We start from the raw sequence: 23,221 nt of genomic DNA, 5'->3' as shown, positions 1-23,221 counted from the left end.
GCTCTCAAGCCCCTCTAAATAGGCTGTGACCTGAGAGTCCCACCCATCACTGCAGCTGTGCCTGTCAGGGAGATGCAGCCGGGTCAGAGCTGGAACACCTGTTCCTTCTGGCCAGCCTTTCCGACCTGCGGTGTCCCTCCCTTTGAGCCTGTACTCTAGCCAAACGTTGCTTCCAGAGGTCTGGGACAGACACTTCGGAGGCTTTATCAGGAGGAGAAAGGGAAGGAAGTGGAGGAGCCTGCAAGTCTGTCAGCTCCGGCTCTACTATGTTAACCGAAGTCTCGACCTGCTTCCCCTGCTCTGAGTCTTCATCAGGAATCCTCCTCCATGATCCTCGTGGGTGTCCTCACTATATACCGCTTTTCAACCAAGGTTCCCAAAGCAGTCTACATAGAGAATTATAAATACAAAGATAGATTCCTATCCTCCATGGGCTCACAATCTAAAAAGAAACATAAGGTAGACACCAGCAACAGGATGGAGGGATGCTGTGCTGGGGTTGGAGAGGGCCAGTTGCTCTGCCTACTGCTCAGTAAATAAAATCATCACTTTAAAAAGGTGCCTCTTGGTTCAGTTAGCAGAGGAACTACCTATGTATTCAAGGACCTTTGGTGATGAGTATATGTTGTTGAGGGTTGCATAATGTGTGCTCCTGGTACAGGAAGGGAAAAGCTGTCTCTTCACACTTGGAAGTCTGTGGTAGGCGAGCTAAAATTTGAGAGCCTTTCCTTAAGATTTCCCTAATCTTATCTGGAAGCAAGTTTCAAGAAGCTTGGTAGCTTCAGCTGAATGAGCCTGTCACTTTCGCCACTGCAATGTATGCAACCTTCAACTTTTTAAAATATGTTTTAAGTATAACTTACAAATTACTTTTAAAAGTCTACATGGAAATGGCACAGGTAGGCACCAGCAGCCATATCATCTGTTGTGTGTGTCCTCCCTCCCCCCGCACCCACATGGTATTAGTGATTTGTAACACTTCCACGGTCAATTTACAACAATCTGGGACCAATTCACTTCTTTTCCAGTGAAGAACATATTGCAGTGCCCGTGGAACAGGTGAAGATTGGTTTCTCCTTTTGTTGAACACAGTGTGCTTTGCATTACAGATTGGTTGTACTGAAGGTCTGTTATTTTATTTGACTTGCACAGCACAATTACTTGATATTTCTGTATGACAAATTTGATGGGCAGCACCCTGACTAATTCAGTTATGACTAAGTTCCTTGGAAGTTAATGACTAATATTAGTCATGAAAAACTTCTATATTTCAATGGTGCTTAGCTTTCGATTCCAAATTTGTTACACTTCATAATACTTTGTAGAATCTACATAATAATGTTTGTAAGCTAAAGTTCCATCTGAACAAAATCAATTCATCCTTTATTACTGCAAAAAAATACAGGCTTGGCTCTATTAAAGCTAGTTTGCTGGTAGCATAGTTAGGCTTCTGAATGAATCAATTAAATTATTCAGTGTGCATGCGCGCAAGCTACTTCCACCTACTTCCCTTCCGAAGAAAGGACGGGGCAGCAGGGAGGTACGCTGCCACCCTGCCAGACCGGTTTTGAAGCATGCGCCGGTGGGGGAAAAGTGGAGGGAAGGGTAAGTGCACTCTTCCCTGCCCTTAAAGTTGTCCCACCCCTGCTGGTTCCGTGTACGTCCCTACCCACTGGCTGGCCATGGCACACACTTTAAAAATAATTTACTATTGTTGAATCATTTGGCATCAAAAGTCATTGCTGATCTACTGCAAATCACTCAGATATATGCCCATCAGTGTCACAGAACACTCAAAATGACTGAAACACTCCCTTTGGTGTCTACTGGCTTCATTTATTCTGTTCTGTAGAAGCAGTGGCTGACATCCTGACTAAATTACTCATTAATCGTCTTTTGAAATTAATGGGACAAGTTAGTTATGACTAGTCCCATGAATTTCAATGGGCTTACTCATTAGTAACTTGAGATGCCAGCCAGTATGGTTTGGCCTATGTAGATGGCAGCAGGTGTTACGTAATGTATAGCTGATGTTTTGGGGTCTCATTATTTATTTGAGTAACATCTTAGCCCGATTCAGACATTATGCTGTATAAATGTTCAGATGTCTATACACTCTTTTGTGTGTGTGTTTGTGTGAATGACTGTACCTGTATTCATTTTAAAAGTGAACCTGGATACAGGCCCTTCAAATGCATGATACAGATAGGAAGTGTAATTCTGTACCTGTGTTCAACATAATCTGTGAATGACCATATCTGTGTACAGATCTGTACCTGTATATTCTGTACATGTGTATGTGTGTTGAACGTAATGTATGAATGGGCCTTATATGGATCCAGCATTAGCACCGTGGTATTTACATTTTTTGTTTATATATTACATTTATATCTCATCTTTTTCCCACCATCTCAATGCAACTTACATTCCAAGCAGATCAATGTGGACTCTTCCTCTGCATGTGGAATGTAACTAGTTGGGCTTGCAAATCTAAATATCTCTTTTACAGAATACCTGTCTAAATTCGATATTCTTTTCCTGCAGGAGACTAGGACCATGGTTAAGATTGAGGTGGATGGTTTCTTTATACAATATGTCAACACCCTGCCCAGTGTAAAGGGGGGTAGATCCAAAGGAGGATTGGCCTTATTAATAGCAAGAGGACTTCATGTGAAGATTACCCCCATGTCTTTTCATACCCAGTGGGTGACTGCAGTTTTACTGCAATTTAATCATGTTCAATTGGTTCTGATTAACATATACTTAACCTCTCTATCTAAGCATTCCCAGGCAGGGAAGCAATGGCAAAGCCTAGGTAGATATCTAGAGGAAAGCATTGAAGCCAACCCCCTAGCTTACATCCTAGTGGGAGGTGTCTTGCAAGGATGGGGCAGGATGACACAGCTTTATATACCTACTACCATGCTGTCTCACCAGAAGATATGGGAGAGTCTCTTCTCCCCGACCCCCTGATGCCAAGGATCAGAGATACAATTTTGCAGGCCTGTGTTTGGCCCAGTTGGCCAATCTATTTGATTTGTGTATTCTGAATGGAACAGTGAATGGCGGCCGCCCAGCAGAATTTACTTGCTGGTCTGAGAACACAATGTCAACTGTGGATTACTGGCTTGCATCTTGTAACCTGGTTAGTAGTGTTGTTCAAATGCAGGTTGACTCTCGCCCTGATAGCAACCATCTCCCTTTGATTCTAAGGACAAACCTGCCAGCATTCTAAGGATAAATTCAATTTTGCTTTTGAAGTGGGGGCTGGGGAAGTACGGATTAAATGGGATGAGAGATGGGCTCAAGTTATGGAGATTTTGTTAAATTCAGACGACAATGGGACTTCGTGATGAGTTAATAAGGGGAGAGATTGGGCTCGCATATGATCATTATGGGACACTCATGATTCATATGACATGAGATCATCATGTAGACGAACGAACTAATTATAACTGTTGGCCAACAGGTAGGGCTAGAGGTTGGTACAACCAAGAGTGTGTAACTGCCAAGAAGGAACTAGTGGCAAACTATAAATTGTACCGACAAGACCCTCAGCGTGCAACTCCTTCAACCCTACTAGTCTTGAAAAGACAATATACATCCTTGATCAAAGTGAAGAAAAGAGAGGCTCAAAGGTTGGCCTTGCAGCGGCTGATTGCTTCAGTTAGAGAGAAGAACTCCTCTCTCTTCTGGCATATTACAGCTGGTTGCTTGGAGCATTATTCTTCCCATTTGACAAGTCAAGTCCCTATGAAGACATGGAAATTACATTTTAGAGCTCTCCATTCGGCCCAGGAGGCGTAGCTCCAGTAGATTTAAAAAATGATCCGCTCTCTGAATGGCCACCTGTTACAGTAACTGAAGTTAAGAAGCTTACTGATTCCTTTAAAGGTGGCAAGGCCTCGGGCTATGACTGTATCTCTTCTGAAATTATTAAGTTTAACATGAATTGGTAGGCTCCTTTACTGGCAGCCCTCTTTACATGCATAGATCGATCTGGGCTCATACCTGAAGAGTGGGGCATAGCCATGATAGAACCCATATGTAAAAAGGGGATAGACGTGATCCTACCAGCTACCACCCAATTAGCCTGCTGAGTATTGTGAGTAAGCTTTACGTGAGGCATTTAGATTGGCAGTTGCAAGACTGAATGGAGACTGAAGGTATACTGGGTGATGAAAAGGCTGGTTTTAGAACAGGGCGGTCAACCATGGACCATGCCCTGGTATTATGCCATCTGATTGAGAAATGCAGCAACAAACCTAATTCCTCCTTGTATGTGGCCTTTGTAGATTTCAAAGCAGCCTTTTATTCAATCTCGAGGATAAGCCTCAGGGGAAAACTAAGAGACACTGATATTGATAGGTGCTTACTCTTTCTTATTCAGAAGCTCTACAATAACACCAGTGTGAGAGTGAGATGTAACCCTCAAGGCTCACTTTCACATTTAATAACCACTAGTAAAGGAGTTAAACAAGGGTGCATTTTGGCACCCTCCCTGTTCAATCTTTACATAAATGCCCTAGCGAATAATCTCCGGTCCAGCGCTACATTCCCCAACTATTGTGGGTGCAGCTATCCCAATCCTGCTGTATGCAGATGTCGCTGCTATCTTTTCACAAACTCCTGTGGGGCTTAGGAGAGCGCTTAGGCTCTTGACCACTTATTGCAAGGACAACCACTTGGTAATTAACTTCCAGAAATCCAAAGTGATGGTCATTGCCAAGAGGCCTAAAATAGTTTAAAATATCTGGGTGTGGTTTTTCATGCCACTGGGTCATGGAAGGCCCATGTGGACGACATTGCCCAACAGGCACAAAGATGTGCTTCACCAATGTTAAGATTCTTTCGCTCCAAAGGTGGAGAGGTTATCACTGCAGTGTTAAAGTTATTTGTTGCTAAATCATTGGCCCAACTTTTGTATGGTGCACAACTGGGCCCCTACCCTAACTATAGGTCGCTGGAGATAATCCAATCCAAGTTTATTAGAGCAGTATTCAGGGCCCCTCTATGTATCTCCAACACAGCATTGAGGTTAGAAACAGGCCTCCAGAGGGTGGAAACAAAAGCATGGATTTTAATCCTGTTATTGGCTTAGGATACATTTCTTCCCTCTGAGACTGATCCCTCTTATGTTGGCCAATAGGTTTCAATCCACCTGGACACAAGCACTGATGGGTAAATTGTCATCACTCGGCCTCTCTGCTGAACATCTGTCAGTGGAGTTCCTTTGCTGATGGAGCTTCACTGGCTGCCAGTTGGTTTCCAGGCAAAATACAAAGTGCTAGTTATGACTTATAAAGCCCTAAACAGCTTCGGACCTGGGTATTTAAGAAAGCGTCTTCTTCACTATGAGCCCATTGAGGTCATCTGAGGAGGTCTGTCTCCAGTTACCGCCAACTTGTTTGGTGGCTACACAGAGACAGGCCTTCTCTATTACTGCCCCGAGATTGTGGAATGTGCTCCCTGTTGAGATACGATACTCCCCATCTCTTGAATTTTTTTACAAAAATCTGAAAACCAATTTTTTCACCCAAGCTTTCCCAGCTTTTTAAAATTGTCTGTTTTAATTTTATGGTTGATTTTAAACTGTTGAATTATAAACTTTTTATATATGTTTTATGTTAACCGCCCAGAGACGAAGGTTTGGCCAGTATAGAAGTTTGATAGATAAATAAATAAAATAAATACAATATTAGATTATAGTCAAGCCAAGGAGATCCTCAAACGGAGGGTCTTGGACACTGAAGATCAGAATGATTTAAACTCCATCCTGGAGACCATAAGAGGGTGCCTTAGTGACTTCAACCAGGAATAAATAATAATAATAATAATAATAATAATAATAATAATAATTCAATTTCTATACCGCCCTTCCAAAAATGGTTCAGGGTGGTTTACAAAGAGAAATAACAAATAAGATGGCTCCCTGTCCCCAAAGGGCTCACATTCTAAAAAGAAACATAAGACACACACCAGCAACAGTCACTGGAAGTACTGTGCTGGGGGGTGGATAGGGCCAGTTACTCTCCCCCTGCTAAATAAAGAGAATCACCACGGTAAAAGGTGCCTCTTTGCCATCTAAAGGAACTTGCTATCTATCATCCCTCTCTTTACCAAGCCATCACAGGGTTTTCCTCAGAGCAAGATATGATGGCTTACCATCAGTGGTTTTATCTGGAAGGTCTCTGAAAACCCGTCTGGCCAGTCGGTTATGCCCCTGTTGCTCAAGTGAGGTCGAACCTATCCACCATATACTGCTGTTTTGTCCTTTTTATAATGATAGCCAGTGCAGTCTTATTTCTCCCTTGCTATCACACTTTCCCAGCTGGACTGCTGAATTTTATGCCACACTCCTCCTTGCAGACAAGAAACCTTCTACTCCCTACAAGGTTGCCAAATTTTGTGCAGGTGCTCTTAAGATCTGTCAACAGCTAACCTCCAGCCCTTCTTTTTAGATGTTGTTACATGAGGCTTCTATGTTTGTGTATTCTCTATGATTTACTTCTTATCTGAATGTAGTATCTGTGTATGTGTGTGTGTGTGTGTGTGTGTGTATATAAACAAACAGATTCTGTTATACACAGATCACTGATCATAACAAAGCTGTTCATTCATACATTCCAAGCAGCTGCCCATCCAGGCACTGACCAGCCTTAAACCAGCTTAGCTTCAGAAAGGTAGCTGTATCATACACCCCCAAACCAAAAGAGTTTGATAGCACTTTATTCGAAGCAACTTAGAAAGCACAATGTCACATTATAGATTACTAGATAAGAATAGCCCTGCTGGATCAGGCCCAAGGCCTATCTAGTCCAGCATCTTGTTTCACCCAATGGCCCACCAGATGCCTCTGGGAAGCCCACAGAGTTCAGGGCATGCCCTCTCTCCTGCTGTTATTCTCCTGCAACTGTTATTTAGAGGCATCTCTTGCCTCAGAGGTTGGAGGTGGCCTATAGCCCTCAGACTAGTAGTCATTGATAGACCTCTTCTCCATGAATTCATCTAAACCTCTCTTAAAGCCATTCAGGCCATTGGTTGTCACCACATCTTGTGGCAGAGAATTCCATAGGTTGATTATATATTGTATGAAAAAGTACTTTTCTCAGTCCTAAATTTCTTGGAAATGTTTCATGGGATGACCCCTGGTTCTAGTGTTATGCGAGAGGGATTTCTCATATTTTCCCATTCTTGCGTTTTGTGCCATTTCAGCTCTAAGCACTAAATTATTCACTTTGTCATTTGTGTATACCTGTTTCTCCAATCAAAGTCAAATTGATACATCTGACAAACTAGATTGAGAAATATCTGAAATGTTCAATAGACTGATCAGTTAGAAACAGATTAAAACAGTGCCCTGATCAGACAGAATATTTAAGCAGTGATATTTTTAATGCAAGTACAGTACTTACAAAAATTGCAGCTGGCAAAACAATCTTAGAAGTGGCATTTCCCTTTCCTTTCCCACATAAGAAAATAACTTTTCTAAGAGACCTGTAACCATAGTAGGGGCATAACTACCATTAGGCAAGGGGAGGCAGTTGTCTTGGGGCCCCACTGCCTCAAGGGGCCCCCCAGAGGCACATCACATGACTCCCCACCCGCCCATGTTGCACCCCCTATGAATTATGTTGAGTCTCTTGGAGAATGGCAGGAGCAGAGAGTAAAAAAACTAGATTCAATGTGAACTAGATATTCACCGTATTCATAATGGGGATGTGAGTGTGAGTGCACTATATATTGTGAAGTGTGTTTGTGTGTGTATATCAGCGAGGGGCCCATTCTAAAATCTTATCTCTGGGCCCCCTCCAACCTTGCTATGCCCCTGAACCATAGACTAGTACATTGTTTAAAAACAAAGTATGTTTTGCATCCAAACTATTTTATTTATGGATATGGAAATTTAATCAATTAATTAATGAGTCTTGTGGCACATAAAAAACTAACAAGGTTGCTTTAAGTTTAGCATAAGCTTTGGTGGACTGGGGCAACGTCATCAGACATAAATTTACAAAAGCATATGCTCTATGAGTTAGTCCAGGAAACTGCTACAACCAGGAGTGTAGCTATAACTGAGCAGATGGGTTCAAAGAACCCACGCCCCTCAGCTCCACCTCTTCCTATTTTCTTCATTATCTCCGGACCCTCACTCCAAGGGGCCACTGGGAAGAGGCGCAAACACAGGGGCCCTCCTCGGCTAGTTACAATACACGCCAGGGCGGCCGCGGGAGGTATTAAGGGGGCAATTGTTCTCCTGATTGCATGGCCTTTTATGCCTTTAGATTTCTCGTACATGTACGTACTTGCCCACTCGCCCGGAAAAATCCTTGCAAAAGCCCATTCTCAGACAGCTACACCTAAGGTGAGCAAACTAGGCTAGAGTGGAGCTAAAGGCGAATAATCGACTAAGGTTTACTAAATCAGCCTCAAGCCAGCTACTTGTCACCACACCAGCAGGGGAGGCCACATACACCCCATGGAGGCGAGACGAAACTCCAAGCGGAGAAAGTCCCTTTCAAGCGGAAGCAACAGACCCATCAGCAAAGAGGGGCGGTCCGACAGGTGAGTCTCTCTCCCTGGGGCGGGTTGCGCCTAGCTCGGGAGAACAACCAAGCGCATAAGGGTGGGAGGGAACATTTGCCTTCGGCCGAGCCGAACCATTCAGGAAACAAAGCCCGCCGGGAAGGGGAGACGGAAGCGGCTGCCTGTAGCCGATCTCCTCCTGCAGTTCCAAGATAGTTTTGTCCGCCGCTGGGAAGTTACCGCCGCCGGCACCAGAAGGCTCGTCCGGAGGGCGGCTGCTCCGCTGGGCAAGGAAAGGAAAAAACAGGCAGGCGTCTCTTTGTCTTTCCCGAGTGTTGCAAGCGGGGGCGGCAGGGCTGATCGGCATGTGTACTCCTGAGTCCTCGCGTGAGGTGTGGTTGTGCGTACTGAGGTGGCGACATTGCTTGCGCTTTACGAGGGGAGGGAAGGAGAAGCGGGAAGTAAGTCAGAGTTGGAAACAGGATGGGTTGAGCGGACGGGCTCAAAGAACCCGGGCCCCCAAACTCCTGAGGGTCCTCCTCCCTCACCCTGCTGCATTCCTCCCTATTTTCATTATTGGCTCCCTGTCCCCTAGCCACGTGAAATTACGGTCCCGAGAGTACAGTTTCTACTAGGCAGTGAGTGGCTCCAATAAGTATTTCACGATGTCATATTCCTTGGGTGACCTGCTCCACAGCGACGTTCGTCTGTTCCAGAGCTAAACTCCTGCGTGAATGGAATGCAGGGCAAGGGGCGGGGAATGAGGGTGAGGCGAGCATTGATTTTCCTTCCTTCCTATGTTTTGTGGTTTAAGTGCTGCTGTTTTGGTTAGCTCTGCTCCCACCTTATTTTTGCATCTGTGTCGAAAGGTGGCTAAGAGACGACAATTAAGATTTTGAGCCTTGCTGCAAGAAAGACACGGCCTCTGCTTTGGAAACCCCAACTCCTTAATCCTACATGTGGGATTAGCTGCATGTCTGAGGTGGTGAGGGAAAGACATTCTTCACATGCTCCAAGGTACCCCTCTTATCTCTGTTACAGTTCCACCTGCCCTAGCATTGATTTAGGAGTTAAGGCATGGTTCATCTATTCTTAAACTCAAAGCAATCAAAACTGCTTGAGAGTATTGTAGTTCTTTGTTTTAAATCTGGAATGGCGAAACACCCACTTGTTTTTTGTTAAAGTTGTTAAAACTTTGAGTTCTGAGAATAGGAAATGATGTTTTTTTTCCTATTGTGTGTAAAGCACAGCACCCCAACTCCACCATCTTACAGAAACCAGGAAAGGAATTATAATTTTTAACTCTTATTTTCTTTTGGTTCTAGAAACGGGGAGAAAGGTCACAAATGTCTTCAAAGAACACATTGTCAGAGCGTAGGCCGGGGCACCATGGTCGATCTGTCCATTATGATGAAGTGTACCTAGATTCTCCTTCACAAGATACTGAAAGGGATTTTCAAGATGCTGAACAGATACTGAATGCAGATCCCTTGCCGCCACCACCTCTTCCTTTGCAACCACCCTTTGGGCCTGAATTTTATCCAAGTGACAGTGAAGAACCAGCTGGAATCTCTGATCTCAAGCCGGTAAGAAAATTCATTCCTGATTCATGGAAGAACTTCTTCAAAGGGAAAACAGAATGGAGTAAGCCAGTGTCGGCAATTTCTGATGGAACGGAATGTTCTCCACCATCATCTCCAACACTTACCCCAGTGCAAGCAGAACATACTTCAGCTCAAAGTTCTTATCAGGATCCGTATGGAGGGTCGGGAGGAACCTACAATTCACGCAAAGAAGCTGAAGCCATGCTTCCTCAGGATCCCTACAGCTCTCTGGAACGGCATACTCAAATAGCTCTGACTTACAGTGAGAAAGTAGAAGCTTTTAATCTGAGATACTCTTACATGAAATCGTGGGCAGGGCTGCTCAGGATTCTGGGTGTTGCTGAACTTCTCTTGGGTGCCGCTGTGTTTGCCTGTGTCACAGCTTACATTCACAAGGACAATGAATGGTATAACACATATGGCTACTCACAGCCATATAGTTATGGGGCAAGCAGCATGTATGGAGGCTATTACTACAGTGGGCCTAAAACCCCATTTGTTCTCGTTGTAGCGGCACTTGCTTGGATAGTGACTATTATACTTCTTGCACTTGGCATGTCAATGTATTACAGGACTATTCTCCTCGATTCTAACTGGTGGCCTTTAACTGAATTTGGAATCAATGTTGCATTGTTTATTCTATACATGTCAGCTGCTATAGTCTACGTAAATGATGCTAACAAAGGAGGACTCTGCTACTACCGGTTATTTAATACACCATTGAATGCATCATTTTGTCGTATAGAAGGGGGACAGACAGCTGCAATGATCTTCTTGTTTGTCACAATGATTATATATCTAATTGGTGCAATGGTATGTCTAAAATTGTGGAGGCATGAAAGTGCACGAAGGATGAGAGAATTCATGGAACAGGAGGTAAGGGTTTTTTTGGTGGATGGGGGAGAATCAATATATTGGTTACTTATATATATTTTTGTAAAGTCTTCAGTGTCATTCATCCATTCAGCTTTAGGACTTTCCCCCAGTTTGACTTGGACCAGGTCCTTATTGGAGTAATCTGACCATTACAGAAGAAGATGCTCCCAGGAGCACCTTCTTCTGTAACGGTCAGATCACTCAAAGGTCAGATCACTGGTCCAAGTCCCCTGGAGCTGAATAATTTTTTAAAATGTTAAGTGTCCTCTTGCCTCAAGCTCTGAAGTGAAAAAAGTGCTTATGCAAGTATGCCTTTCGTTCTCAATTGATAGGCTGATTGCTTCTACTTATACATAGAAATTCGTTTGGTATATGGGACCTAGATTACTAGCATATATCTTCCCAATTAACACTGGTGTAACTGGTGCTGTTTGCTTGTAATTGTGTATATATACTGTAGTGGTTAGAGTGCTGGACTAGGACTGGGGAGACCCAAGTTCAAATCCCCATTCAGCCATGAAACTAGTTGGGTGACTCTGGGCCAGTCACTTCTCTCTCAGCCTAACCTACTTCACAGGGTTGTTGTGAAAGAGAAACTCAAGTATGTAGTACACTGCTCTGGGCTCCTTGGAGGAAGAGCGGGATATAAATGTAATAATAATAATAATACCTGCAGCATTAGGTAATGACATACTTCCATTAGGTAAGCAGTATTAACTGTACCCATACTCCTCCTTTCTATAGGTATATCCCTGTGCTGTCTGAATGTGTTCCTTTCTAGCATTCTAGGATCAGAGATTTCATCTTTGGTTATCTCTGCCTCCTATGTTCAGTAGGAAGGCAGGATATACTCCTCCTTTTTTCTGATATCTTAGGACACATGGCATCTCTTGGTGCTTTTCTTGTCTCTTGTTTTCTCAAGGAAGGAAAATAATCAGTTTCCATCCCTTCATCTTCCCTGAAGATCCAGAAAGTGCTAAGTCTCTTTCCAAGGGGAGAAACGAAGAAGTCTCTCATCTTTTCAAAAGCTTCATCCACCTACACCACCAGTGGAGCTTAAGGAAAGTAATAGAAAAATATCTGTACTACTTAGGGGCGTAGCCACCATCGAGCGAACAGGTTCGAAGAACCTGGGCCACCACCAATCAGGGGCCGCAAGCATGGCCCCAGACATGCCCCCTGTGTCTGACATCAGATGCGGGGGCGTTATTTCAGTCCCAAACGGGGCCGTGCAGCCCTGTTTGGAGCCGAAATTGGCCTGGACTGCATTGGCCTGGACTGCATTGGCAGTGTGCTCAGAGTGACTCTCTCTGCCTTAAAGGTAGGGAGAGCTGCCCCTGGTCTCGCTGCCAATGCAGCGGGGCCAGAACAGCTCACCCTGCCTTTAAGGCAGGGAGAGTTGTTTCGGCCCACATTGCCCAACACAGCACAGGCTGATCTCACTTCCGAACGGGGCCGCAGAGACCATGTCCCATGTGTTTGATGTCAGACGCGGGGGCGTGGCTAGCCGGGCCCTTGTGTCTGATGTCAGATGCAGGGGGCGGGGCCAGGGGGCCACAATGGCAGCCACACACAGGCCGCTGCAAGCCTCCTTATGCTCCTGGTACTACTCACTGGTGGGCTTGCTTTCTCCTCCTTTGGTCTTTGCCCAAAACCTGTTCCATAAGAAACTGCAAAGAGGGAGGAAGTTGCTGTACTACTTTCCTCTCTTGGCTGACTAGAGGACAGCAAAGCATATAGGGATGTGTCAAAACTCCATAGGAGTCAGAAGCTGTCACAGAAACTAGTCTTCAGATACAAACTTTACAAGTACAAACTGTTCCCAAACGCTGAGATAATAAATCATCATCGTCCCCAGTACATCTGAGCTTGCTTCCTCTTTTTCTTTTCTTTTCTTTTTTGGAGAATTAGTTACCTAGGTAAATGGTGATATGTGGTGACTCACCATGCAACAACTTTGGTCCACTAAACGCTACCATCTCCATGTAGGGAATTTTAAATGTTTTATGTTTTCATGTTACCAAGCACTTACCTTATGGATAAAGAGCTGCTGAACTTACTAAATTCTACTACATAAAGAAAAAGAGGGATCCAAATTCCTTAGCGTCCTGTAGACCAAGGTATAAGTCACCCAATCATACATTTATATTCCACTCTTCCTCCAAGGAGCCCAGAACGGTGTACTACATACTTAAGTATCACTTTTACAACAACCCTGTGAAGTAGGCTAGGCTGAGAGAGAAGTGACTGGCCCAGAGTCACCCAGCAAGTCTCATGGCTGAATGGGGATTTGAACTCGGGTCTCCCCAGTCCTAGTCCAGCACTCTAACCACTACACCACACTGGCTCTAGTTCCCTTCCTTGCCACTTTCCCCCCTGCCAGTGCTTTGCCCAAAACTGCTGCGGTGGGGGTGCAGCATAGCTTTCTTCAGCCCCGGTCAGCATCATACTGGAAGTGGCCAACGCACCTGTGTGCCGTGTAAGATAAGGGCACCCTCCCTGCCCCTGAAAGGCCTCCCTCCCCCACCTCCCAGGAGTGCCTGAAGCCAGTCATGCATATCCCTACACTACACCACACTGCTATAGGTTATGACATTTGACTGGTCAGCAGTTGTGGCTTACTATTCTAAATATTTCTAGAGCACAACAGATGAACTGTTGCCAATGCCATGGTGTTGGAATATGCACATTTTGTAGTTTTGCTGAAGCACCCTATATGTAAGAGCTAAGGAATCCTTTTAGGGGAGGTAAAGTGAATGTTGATAGTCAGGGTTTTGAAAGATGTTAAACTCTTTTGCAATACCAAATTCCACGCTTGTGTGGTGTGATCATAAAATCACAGTGACAACGTGCTGATTTACACTAACTCATGCATGAGTACTTCCTACTGCCATTTTATACGAACACTGCAATTTAACATTTTTTGCTTTTGCAGTTTAGATTTGTACACTTAATGTGGATATGTTCCTCTTTCTATTTACTAGATGAAGACACAATCTTTTCCATCAAAAAGAACGGTAAGAACCACAAGTATTTCTGCTTCTAGTCAGGATCTGGGCTGCTTTAATTTCAAAATTGAAACTTGGGGAAACAGAGAAGATTGACATCTTGTAGGATTAAAATCTTCTTCAGCAAGGTCACATCAGTTTTGACTTGGCTTATTAACCAGCCATGGTTTGTGGTGGTCATCGACCCTTCTGTCTGGATAGTTTCTCTCACTATTGTTGGACTTTGGTAGGGGGTGCCTCCTGCAAAAACCCAAAGGGAAGAGGATTTCTGTGCTGGCATTTAGGATAAAAGCAGGGGTATTCTCCTGAGGAGGAAGCGATGCTTGCTACTGGCAAGTGGATTTATGGAATTCTGCCTCGCAGTGTATTGGTGGGCTGATTGCTGTTAATGTTAATTAATGGCAATTCTCTTTATATAGTTTTACATGTGCATGTGTCACAGTGATGTACATGTGCAATGTGTCACAGTGATGAGCAGTGTTTGTGGAAGGTTGTAAAATAACTTGTGCCATTATTCAGGTTAGTGTTCATGAATCCTTTTGTTGTAACTAGAAGAGTGATTCTTTTCTGAAGGGGGAGTGTTTTCAGTTTTAATTCTGAGCATTGGACTTTGTCATTTTTGCAGCTGTTAGTGATTCAGTTGTAGCACTACAAATGTTGTTCAGAATCTGACAGCAGTTTGGAGTATTGCCTGATAATGTCCTTTTGATGACTGTATGAATCGGGTTCTGTATTTTTGTGGGACTAGCATCATGGTATTCATAGCTTTTGACATTTGGAAATATCCCAGGGTGCATCTGCATGATCTATTAACTATGTCCCTTCCTTGTGCTATCCTTGCATTTTTCAATATGCCTGTTACTTGTAAAGCCCTCTGTGTAGGGGCTATATCATTTCTGTGTCCTGCATGAGATAAAGGACATGTTTAAACATGCCAATAAGATTCTCATTGTGATTGGTCTGGCATGCTTTATTAGTCTTTATTAGTATGTAATTAGCAATCTTGGCTTAACTATGGAACTCTGATAATATGATACTGTACAAACTAATCAGAGTTCTATAGTCTTTAATCAGAGTGTTCTGTAGTCTTGTATGTGTTAGCCATATAGATGAAAACAATAAGGGACATCTGAAATGCCTCATATAAACCATGCAAGGTAAATATTCTTATTCTGCAAGGAGCTGATATTCTTGTCTTCATGGAAAAGAGAAAAGAAATTACGTTGCTTAATTTCTTAATCCTAAAATAGGATTTTTAATGTATTTGGAGAGTGAGTCATTGTTTGGCAACTTAGAAGATGCACTTATTTCTGGATACTTCATTCTACATCAAACAAAAAACTTCTCTTGTTTTAAAATAGATTGTGTTAAGATTTACTGTTCTATCCTTTGCTATTAGTATGAAAATGAAGATGACAGTCCCCAAATAGCAATAAATACAAAGAAACTCAAGCCTGTGGAAATGAAACCTGAACTACTCAATGGCTATATACCAGCAGGTCATATTCCTAAGCCTATAGTAATGCCAGACTACTTAGCGTGAGTATCTCCACAGTGTTCCTTATGAAGCTTGCTCTTAGAATGATCTAGTCCTTCATTGTCTCTCCAGTTTAGTATATATTAAGGCTGCAGTCTTTTCTACACTTCCCAGAGTTAAAACCTAACTCTGCACACTGGGAATTCTTCTGAATAAATATGCATAGAATTGTGCTGAAAGATACTATTGTCTTACACAGTAGGAATTCCATTAACTGTCCGGGAATCATGTTCATTCACATAGCCCACAGTGAAATATTATTTTGAGTCACAGTCGGCTTCAGAGTGAAGGGGAGATTGCTGAAATCATTCCTCCCCTGAAGTGTGTGCTGCTTGTTTGCTGCATAGGCACTTAATCTGGATGTCAGTCATTATTTTTAATTTTGCAAGTGTTTGTTTTTAGCATGTATGTTCAATATAATTTATCAAGGTGGCAAAGCTTAAGTTTTGTATCTGCACTTTTTGGAGAGTTTTATATAATTCGATGCTAAAAGGTGTGCAAGGTAACTTCTGCACGTGCTTCCTAGCATCCAACCCATAACCTGTTAAAACAAACAAACCTCAAATTACATCATACAAAGGACTTCCTATGTGATGGAAGTGTGTGTTGTTTAAATAAATAAAATAAACTCATTTTTAGACTCTAATCAGTGGCATCAAGCACATAGGAAATTTCAAATTCCTAGGGATAAACTGCAGTCAAATGGCATCTGTTCTTCCATTTTAAGGCAGAGTCCTGTGTGCCATAGCCCACAACTGAAGTTATAACAAGTGCACAAAACAATTGCTTTGAAAACAGTCCAGGTGACTCAATGAAATGAGCCCAGTTGTGCTCTACTGCTGCTGGCAAAAATAGCCCAGGACCCCAACTGATGAAGTTTCTGTGTATTTTTTCTTAATACAGTACCATATGTAAACTTACTTTCAAAAACTTATTTTCTAGAATAGTATACCCTGGCAGCGTGCTAAGACACTTGATACTGTAGCACTGATTATAGTCTTTTTTTGCAGAAAATACCCCGTAATTCAGACAGACGAGGCAAGAGACCGCTATAAAGCTGTATTTAATGATCAGTTTGCTGAATATAAAGAGCTCTCTGCTGAGGTACAGGCAGTCTTAAAGAAATTTGATGAGCTAGATGCACTGATGAGGAAGCTTCCTCAGCATCCTGGAAACAATCTTGTAAGTATCTAACTGAGCATGGATTTAAGAACTTGCATTTATTAGCAGATTTGGCTATAGGTATAGGGGAACTTGGGCAGTGGCCTACCATTTCTGACTTCTCATTGAAGTCATTTACTACTTGAGAGCTACTGAGATTCATTTTGGCAAATCATAACTTGCTTGGGGAGGGACAAAAATGTGTGGCCATTTACCTAGCAGCTGCTTAATACAGAAGATGTTGGAGCTAGGAACCTCCACTTGCTTCCTCTCCTACTTCTCATGCTTTCAGAAACAGGACAACCAGTTGGTATTAAAATGCAATTGGGCTCTGTTAGTGCTCAGTCCTTGCCATATTCAGTTTGGCAACCAGGTGATCTCTCTGGCTCTTATTCCAAAATTTTGTACTTATTGTCAAACTAAAAAATTTAGAAGCAACAAATTGTACCCACCCACCTTTTACAACATGGCATATAAACATGAAATTTGAAAATTCATTTTTTTTGGGTTTTTTTTAATAGGAACATGACAGAATCGCAAATGTTTTGCAAGAATATAAAAAGAAAAAGAATGTGAGTAATGTTGGATTTCTTCTTGATTTATTGTACTGCACATTATTAACATGCCTGATAATTTACAAAACAAAAGCAGAAAGATTCCTGACCAGGTAGCTTTCAGTCTTAAGCTTTGATACAATGGAAACAAGAATAAATGGGGAGAATATGCATTTAGTTCAGCTACGTGTTCTGAGATTTAGCTTAGTTTTGATGATGGCTGTTAAATCAAGACTTGATAGAAAAGGAAGGTTTTGCAGAAGGATTTGAAGCCAGAGAGAGGAAGGTGGTATTGCAGGAGGTTTTTTAACCAGAGGTTTCAGGTATAAAGGTGGCAAGGATTGAAGTGTGAATTTCCCTTTTCATTCACAATGTGAAGTTACACAGAAGGATATAAATCAAATCTATTGGAATGTGGTATACCAAATCCAGTTGGCACACAAATTGCTTTTGATCATGTCAAGAATATTGAATGTGTTGTACCTCATGGTGTGACCTAAGCTACTATTTATTTCTATACTGCCCCAAACACACATTACAATTTACACAGTAAAATATAACATACAAGCTAAAGGAAAAATTAAAACATTTAAAAAGAGTTTGAGTCTAATTAAAAGCTTGGTTGAAGTGTGTCTTTCATTTTGAAAGCTATCAGAGTTGGGGGGGCTCTTATAGCGTTCACTACAATGGAATTCTTGTAGAGTAATTTTTATCTGAAGCACCTAGTCTGTATTCTGTAGACACCATTTTGGGTGTATGTAATTTGATCTTGGTTTTTCATCTATTTGCCTCTTGAAGTGGTCATTCTATAGTACAATTTGGAGTGTTCAGTAATAGTCCAATGCCATACAACAGGGCCAGCCCAAGTCTCCCCTGCCTGACCCCCGCCAGCTCCAGTGGACTGCAAAGTGTGTTGCCTCCCTAGCAGGTCTCCTTCCTTCCCTTCCCCTACTTCACTTGGTGGCATACCAGTTCTGCCACTCTCCTCCTCCCACTTCTGGCATCTTCAGATCCACAGGGCAAGAGAGCAAAAGGAAGTGTGGTGGGAGGAGTGTAGAGTGCTGTGCCGGGCTAAAGGCTCTCCACTTTAGCTCAGCAGTCTACTCTCCTCCATATTCTTTCTACTCCTTCTCCTCTGGCTTTGGGAAATGCTAGAGGCAGCAGGAGAGAAGTGGTTGATGCACCATTGGCAGACAAGATTAGGAGAGAAGGCAAGGTGGGCAGAGGGCAATTAGCAGCCTGAGGCAGCTGCCCCACCTGGTCTCATTAGCAGGCTGGCCCTACCATGTAGCTGTCAATAATATTTTTTTTATAAAGCTCTAATTTTTAGATCTCTCAAGTGAATATGTTCCTACCTCTTAGAGAGTTTTACTCATATGTATTTCACATATTATGTGTTTGCATTAATGAACTTCTTATAGTTAACACAAAGGATAGTGCATAATCTTGAAAATGTAAAACCGTCTAACTTTTCCTGGTGACTAAATAGTTAAAAGGAGAACGATATAGGAATAAACATAAGAAATGTGTCATTTCAGGGAAAGGATTTGCCTAGATCTTATCAAAGATGCAGTTTGGAAATTTTTCTGGGAAAATTTCCCATACTTTCTCTTTCATTGGAAAATTTTCAAGGTCTAAAATGTAATTGGTTGATAGCCAGACTAGCCTTGCTCATGTGCAGCAATGTGACTACTGCTGCGGTGTCACTTGAGCAGAGGAAGGGGCAAATTTAATCAATCTCCCCTTTTCTCTTAGCAAGTGTGTAGTGTGTGTGGGGGGGGTGCACAGGGGCGGAGCGCGGGTACTTCTCTGGCTGTTGGGATGGGCATGGCCATTGGGGCTGTCACAGAGAGTGCCTGCACTTCTGAATTTGCAACTACATCACTGCCTCTCAGACTATCTGTGTATCACCAAAATGTGTGTATCAAGGTCCTGTACCTGAAAAAGGATGTGGATGAGGTAACTGCTATTCTGAGGAAGTACAGAACAAAACCGTGCTATTGTGCCAAATTTGCATGACTTCAGAATTTGGCTTTGACCGCATTCTGGGGTTGTTTGCCCAGCTTCTTGGTGTCTCTTTAACCTTAAAGACTCCCTTGGTTGGTTTGGAACTCTGGCTTCACTAAGAATGCATGGAATTCAGGGTGAGTATGTGTTCACCATCTTCTAGGCATCTTTTGCACTAGTTCAGTATTGGTATGATACTGCTGTTTGAGTCAAATGAGAGGCCAGGTTTTCCCTCCTGACACCAAATGTTTGTCAATGCTCTTCTTCCTTGCTTCTGTAGGAAGCCAAAGTTTCCCAAAAAGCAGTGAGGGAAACTACGCTTCCCCATATAAGCTTGAGCTACAGAGGCTAGCAGAAAAGTAGATTGACTTATTTGAGTTTTTGTTCTACAGGATCCTTCATTTCTAGAGAAAAAAGAACGATGTGAATACCTAAAGAACAAACTTTCTCACATAAAACAAAGAATTCAAGAATATGACAAAATCATGAATTGGAAGACTTAAGATAACCTTAACTGTCTGCTGTGGGTTTTGTCCATCTTTAAAATTTATTTATTGCCATTACTGTATAAACATTCTTCTGTGAAATCGGTTACTTATTGATTTGATGTCTTCTAAAACCTTGTGAACTTTCAAAAGCCTTACATATTGACTGATTCTGAACACAATATAAAGGGTGGGTTTTAGGGTTTTTTCTATTTTATTTCACTCCTGTACATTTTATAATTATTTGACTCTTAGTCTTTCATCATGTATAGATAACATTTAATGTGTGTGCCTTCAGTCTGTTTAAATTGTCATTTTTATCATTTAGATGTAGTATTGTGTTTTTGGGGGCGTATGTGTAAATATTATTATAAAAATGACTTTGATGTGAAAGGACTATCATGTGAACCCACTGGCCCAAGGACTCCTTCAGAGGTATAGAAGTGCAATGGTGGACTGTTATACACACAACACACTTAGCCATCCAAGAGATGTTCAATACTGTCAGCTTTGATAAGGCTCCTTGGAGGGGTGGTGAGCCAAAATCAACCACCATTTCCTCCTCTGGAAATGCGGGTCCTCAGTTCAGGCTTATCATCCCCCAAATCAGATAATCAAACTCAAGTGACAGAGAAATCAAACTTTGTTGCTTTTCTGGTTCTCTGTGAATAGGGTTTCCAGTTAAATTCAAGCAAATGAATGTTCAACATCAGATAATGGACACAGATATCCCACACCTGGAATCTTGTGTACAGCACTGTTTTGCACAAGAGGGATCAAAATGGAAACCTGCTTCTACACACAAGATGACCCTTGGTGTGTCAGACACTAGGGAATTATATACAAGTTTTCAGTTCAATAATATATTTCACCAGGTTCAGCACTTTAGCAACTTAACCTTTTTTCCTGCCAATTTATATCCTGCATCATGTGAGAACCATTAAATTGCTGATTGGTGCTGTTACTGCTGATAGGACCAAAAATGTCTGATAGGAAAGAGGGCTGAATCCATGCTTTCTTCCCCCATGTAACAGATTGCTGCCAGCCTTAATAGATTCATGTGCAGAAGATAGTTTCTGTGTGTGTGTTGCAATTGCTGGATGAGGGTGACCAAACAACTTTCTGTTTCTACTGGAAATAAGTTTTTGTCTGTTAGAAAATCTTGGTGATTAATAGTATTTGCCTGACTATATTCTGTCGTACTTTTATAAATGAAAATGTTTATCATATTGTGCCCCACTTTTTCTAAAAGAAAATGATAATGTGCCTATGACAAACTTGTACCATTTGTAGTGCTTTTAAAATGCAGGAAACTCGACTGCATAAATGCACTGGAACTGCTTGTCTTTTGTTAATTACATTGGAGAAATCATGAATGCTGTACTCTGAAATATGCTTTTAGATTTCATAAAATGGCCTGTAATGGAACATTTTAAATAATATATACTTCAGAATATTTATGGGGCAATTATTTAGAAATGAACTGAAGCCTCTTCTTTTTCACGTTTCAATTTAACTTTTCATCAAAACATTTATAGTCTCTAGAATTCAGAGCTGTTAGATCACTTATATTCTGTAATTAAAAGGATTGAAGCTGCCAAGACTAAAGGACAATGATTGTTCCATAAATTAAATGTAAATTGCTGAGAGAAAACAAGTATGTAGCCAATTGACCTTATTCCTGCACTGATATGGCAATAAGATTGGATGAGATTTCTAGTAAATAATTTCAGAAACATTAATATTAAATCCTCTTCTCTGTCTCTCATTTTATTTATTCATGGTTAAATTTGTATACTGCCTTTCATTAAAACAGTCTCTTATGAGTGAAGACAGATAAAATGGGGGAGGGAGATTTGTGGGGGGCACTTCTTATCCTGTCAGCTATCTAGAGATTTCCACCCTTTAACTTTTGAGACACAACTGTCTTCCCTGTTGCCAATCCTCTCCCTAAGCCAGTGGTGATAACTATTTTTCAAGCTGGGATAAAAATATATTTAAAAAATGAAATCCTTTCCCCCTGTGCTGACTTCTACACAGTACTACAGTTTTCTCAGTGCTAGGAGGGCCCTTTAAGAGAGATGACTGAGTCCTACGGGGAAAGCACTGGGGAAGGCTACACTTCCTAGCACGCTGTGTAGATCTTCCAAGATGGTGTAGAGGCTCAAGAGGGCTCAGCGAGTCAATTTCCCTTAAAGGATGCAGCAGCACTGGGCAAAGTGCAGCACGGCACAGTGAGAATGGTTGTCTGTGCAGAACATTGAGCTTTGACCAAAGCTTTGCACAGGCCCAACAAATAATTAGTCATGGAGCCACACTTAAGACTGATGGGAGTTGCCAGTCCTAAGTAATCCATGTCACACCGAGTTGACTCTTCCTGTTTTTAAGATTTGTGACTTATGAACTGTACATCACTTTGCTGATCTAAGAGCAGGGCCTGTGTATTGGTTCCATGCATCTTCAAGTCCTGCCCATGCTGCTACCAAGCACAGAGGTGTTATGTGGTAATCAGGAATTGCAGCACTGTAAGAACATCTAGAAATGTTGCTAGAGTGCTAAAACAATTGGCTGCCACAGAGCCTCTCTGCATTTGGTAACAGTGTAGAATTGAGCTTGGAGATGCACAGAACCAGCACATGTGCCTGGTTCTTGGATCAGCAGGTTGCTGAGCAGTATTATAAGCTAGTGTCAACATGCAAATACTCTCTGATCAATATGCCTCATTGGTACAAATTCTGGAATGATGTTGGCTCCCCTGTATTTCTTCCTTGCTTCTCTATTGCAGGGTTGCAAATAGGCTAAAGATTCTATTGCCCTGAGTAGTTCCTGATGAACAGAAGTGAAGCAGGGGCTAGAACTACTGCCTTGGGTTACTCTTACATAAGGAGTATGTGCCAATTAGGTTTACTCGAGTGTGTCACTGGGGAAAACAAATGCAAACACTTATGCAGAACCAGAGTGGTGAAGTGATAATAGTGCAGCCTGAGCCCTGGACTACAGCGACTTTGGAGAAGTTATACATTAAGGGAAATAAAATGAGATTTCTATGCTATTTGTGTATATATTTATATATTTAACACATTTGTATACTGCCCAAAACACAAGTCTCTGGATGGTTTACAATATAACAATAAAAACAGATAAAAATATTAAAACATTACAACAATTAAAATTTAAAAAGTTAAAACTATTACAAACACAATTAATAACTAATTAAAAGCCTGGGTGAACATATGTGTCTTGACTGCCTTTTTAGAACTTGCAAGAGATGGGGAGGCTCTTATTTCAGCAGGACGTGTGTTCCAAAGCCTTGGGGCAGCAATGGAGAAGGCCCGTCCCTGAGTAGCCAGCCGATGAGCCGGTAGCAACTGCAGACGAACCTTTCCAAGTGATCTCAACAGGCAGTGTGGTTCATAGCGAAGAAGATGTTTTCTTAAATACCCAGGGTTCAAGCTGTTAGGGC

General features: G+C 42.1%; 1 protein-coding gene across 6 annotated transcripts; it reads left to right on the top strand.

The window, feature by feature from the left end:
* Positions 1–8,184: 8,184 nt before the first annotated feature.
* Positions 8,185–21,526, top strand: MARVELD2 (MARVEL domain containing 2). 6 transcript variants are annotated; one of them, XM_053303045.1, is made up of 9 exons: positions 8,972–8,987; positions 9,122–9,292; positions 9,396–9,543; positions 9,852–11,006; positions 13,991–14,023; positions 15,414–15,553; positions 16,562–16,733; positions 17,234–17,284; positions 19,666–21,526. In XM_053303045.1, exons 4-9 carry the CDS (start codon positions 9,873–9,875, stop codon positions 19,774–19,776), a joined length of 1,641 nt encoding a protein of 546 aa, XP_053159020.1. In that variant the 5' UTR covers positions 8,972–8,987; positions 9,122–9,292; positions 9,396–9,543; positions 9,852–9,872; the 3' UTR covers positions 19,777–21,526. The 6 variants fall into 6 exon arrangements, with proteins under 6 accessions (XP_053159022.1, XP_053159016.1, XP_053159021.1 ...); XM_053303041.1 differs by lacking the exons at positions 8,972–8,987; positions 9,122–9,292 and adding an exon at positions 8,186–8,565; XM_053303044.1 differs by lacking the exons at positions 8,972–8,987; positions 9,122–9,292 and adding an exon at positions 8,818–8,918.
* Positions 21,527–23,221: the final 1,695 nt, after the last annotated feature.

This window comes from Hemicordylus capensis, chromosome 2 (genome assembly GCF_027244095.1).
Source record: "Hemicordylus capensis ecotype Gifberg chromosome 2, rHemCap1.1.pri, whole genome shotgun sequence".
NCBI lineage: Eukaryota > Metazoa > Chordata > Lepidosauria > Squamata > Cordylidae > Hemicordylus > Hemicordylus capensis.
This window is presented reverse-complemented; position numbering and strand designations above follow the sequence as displayed.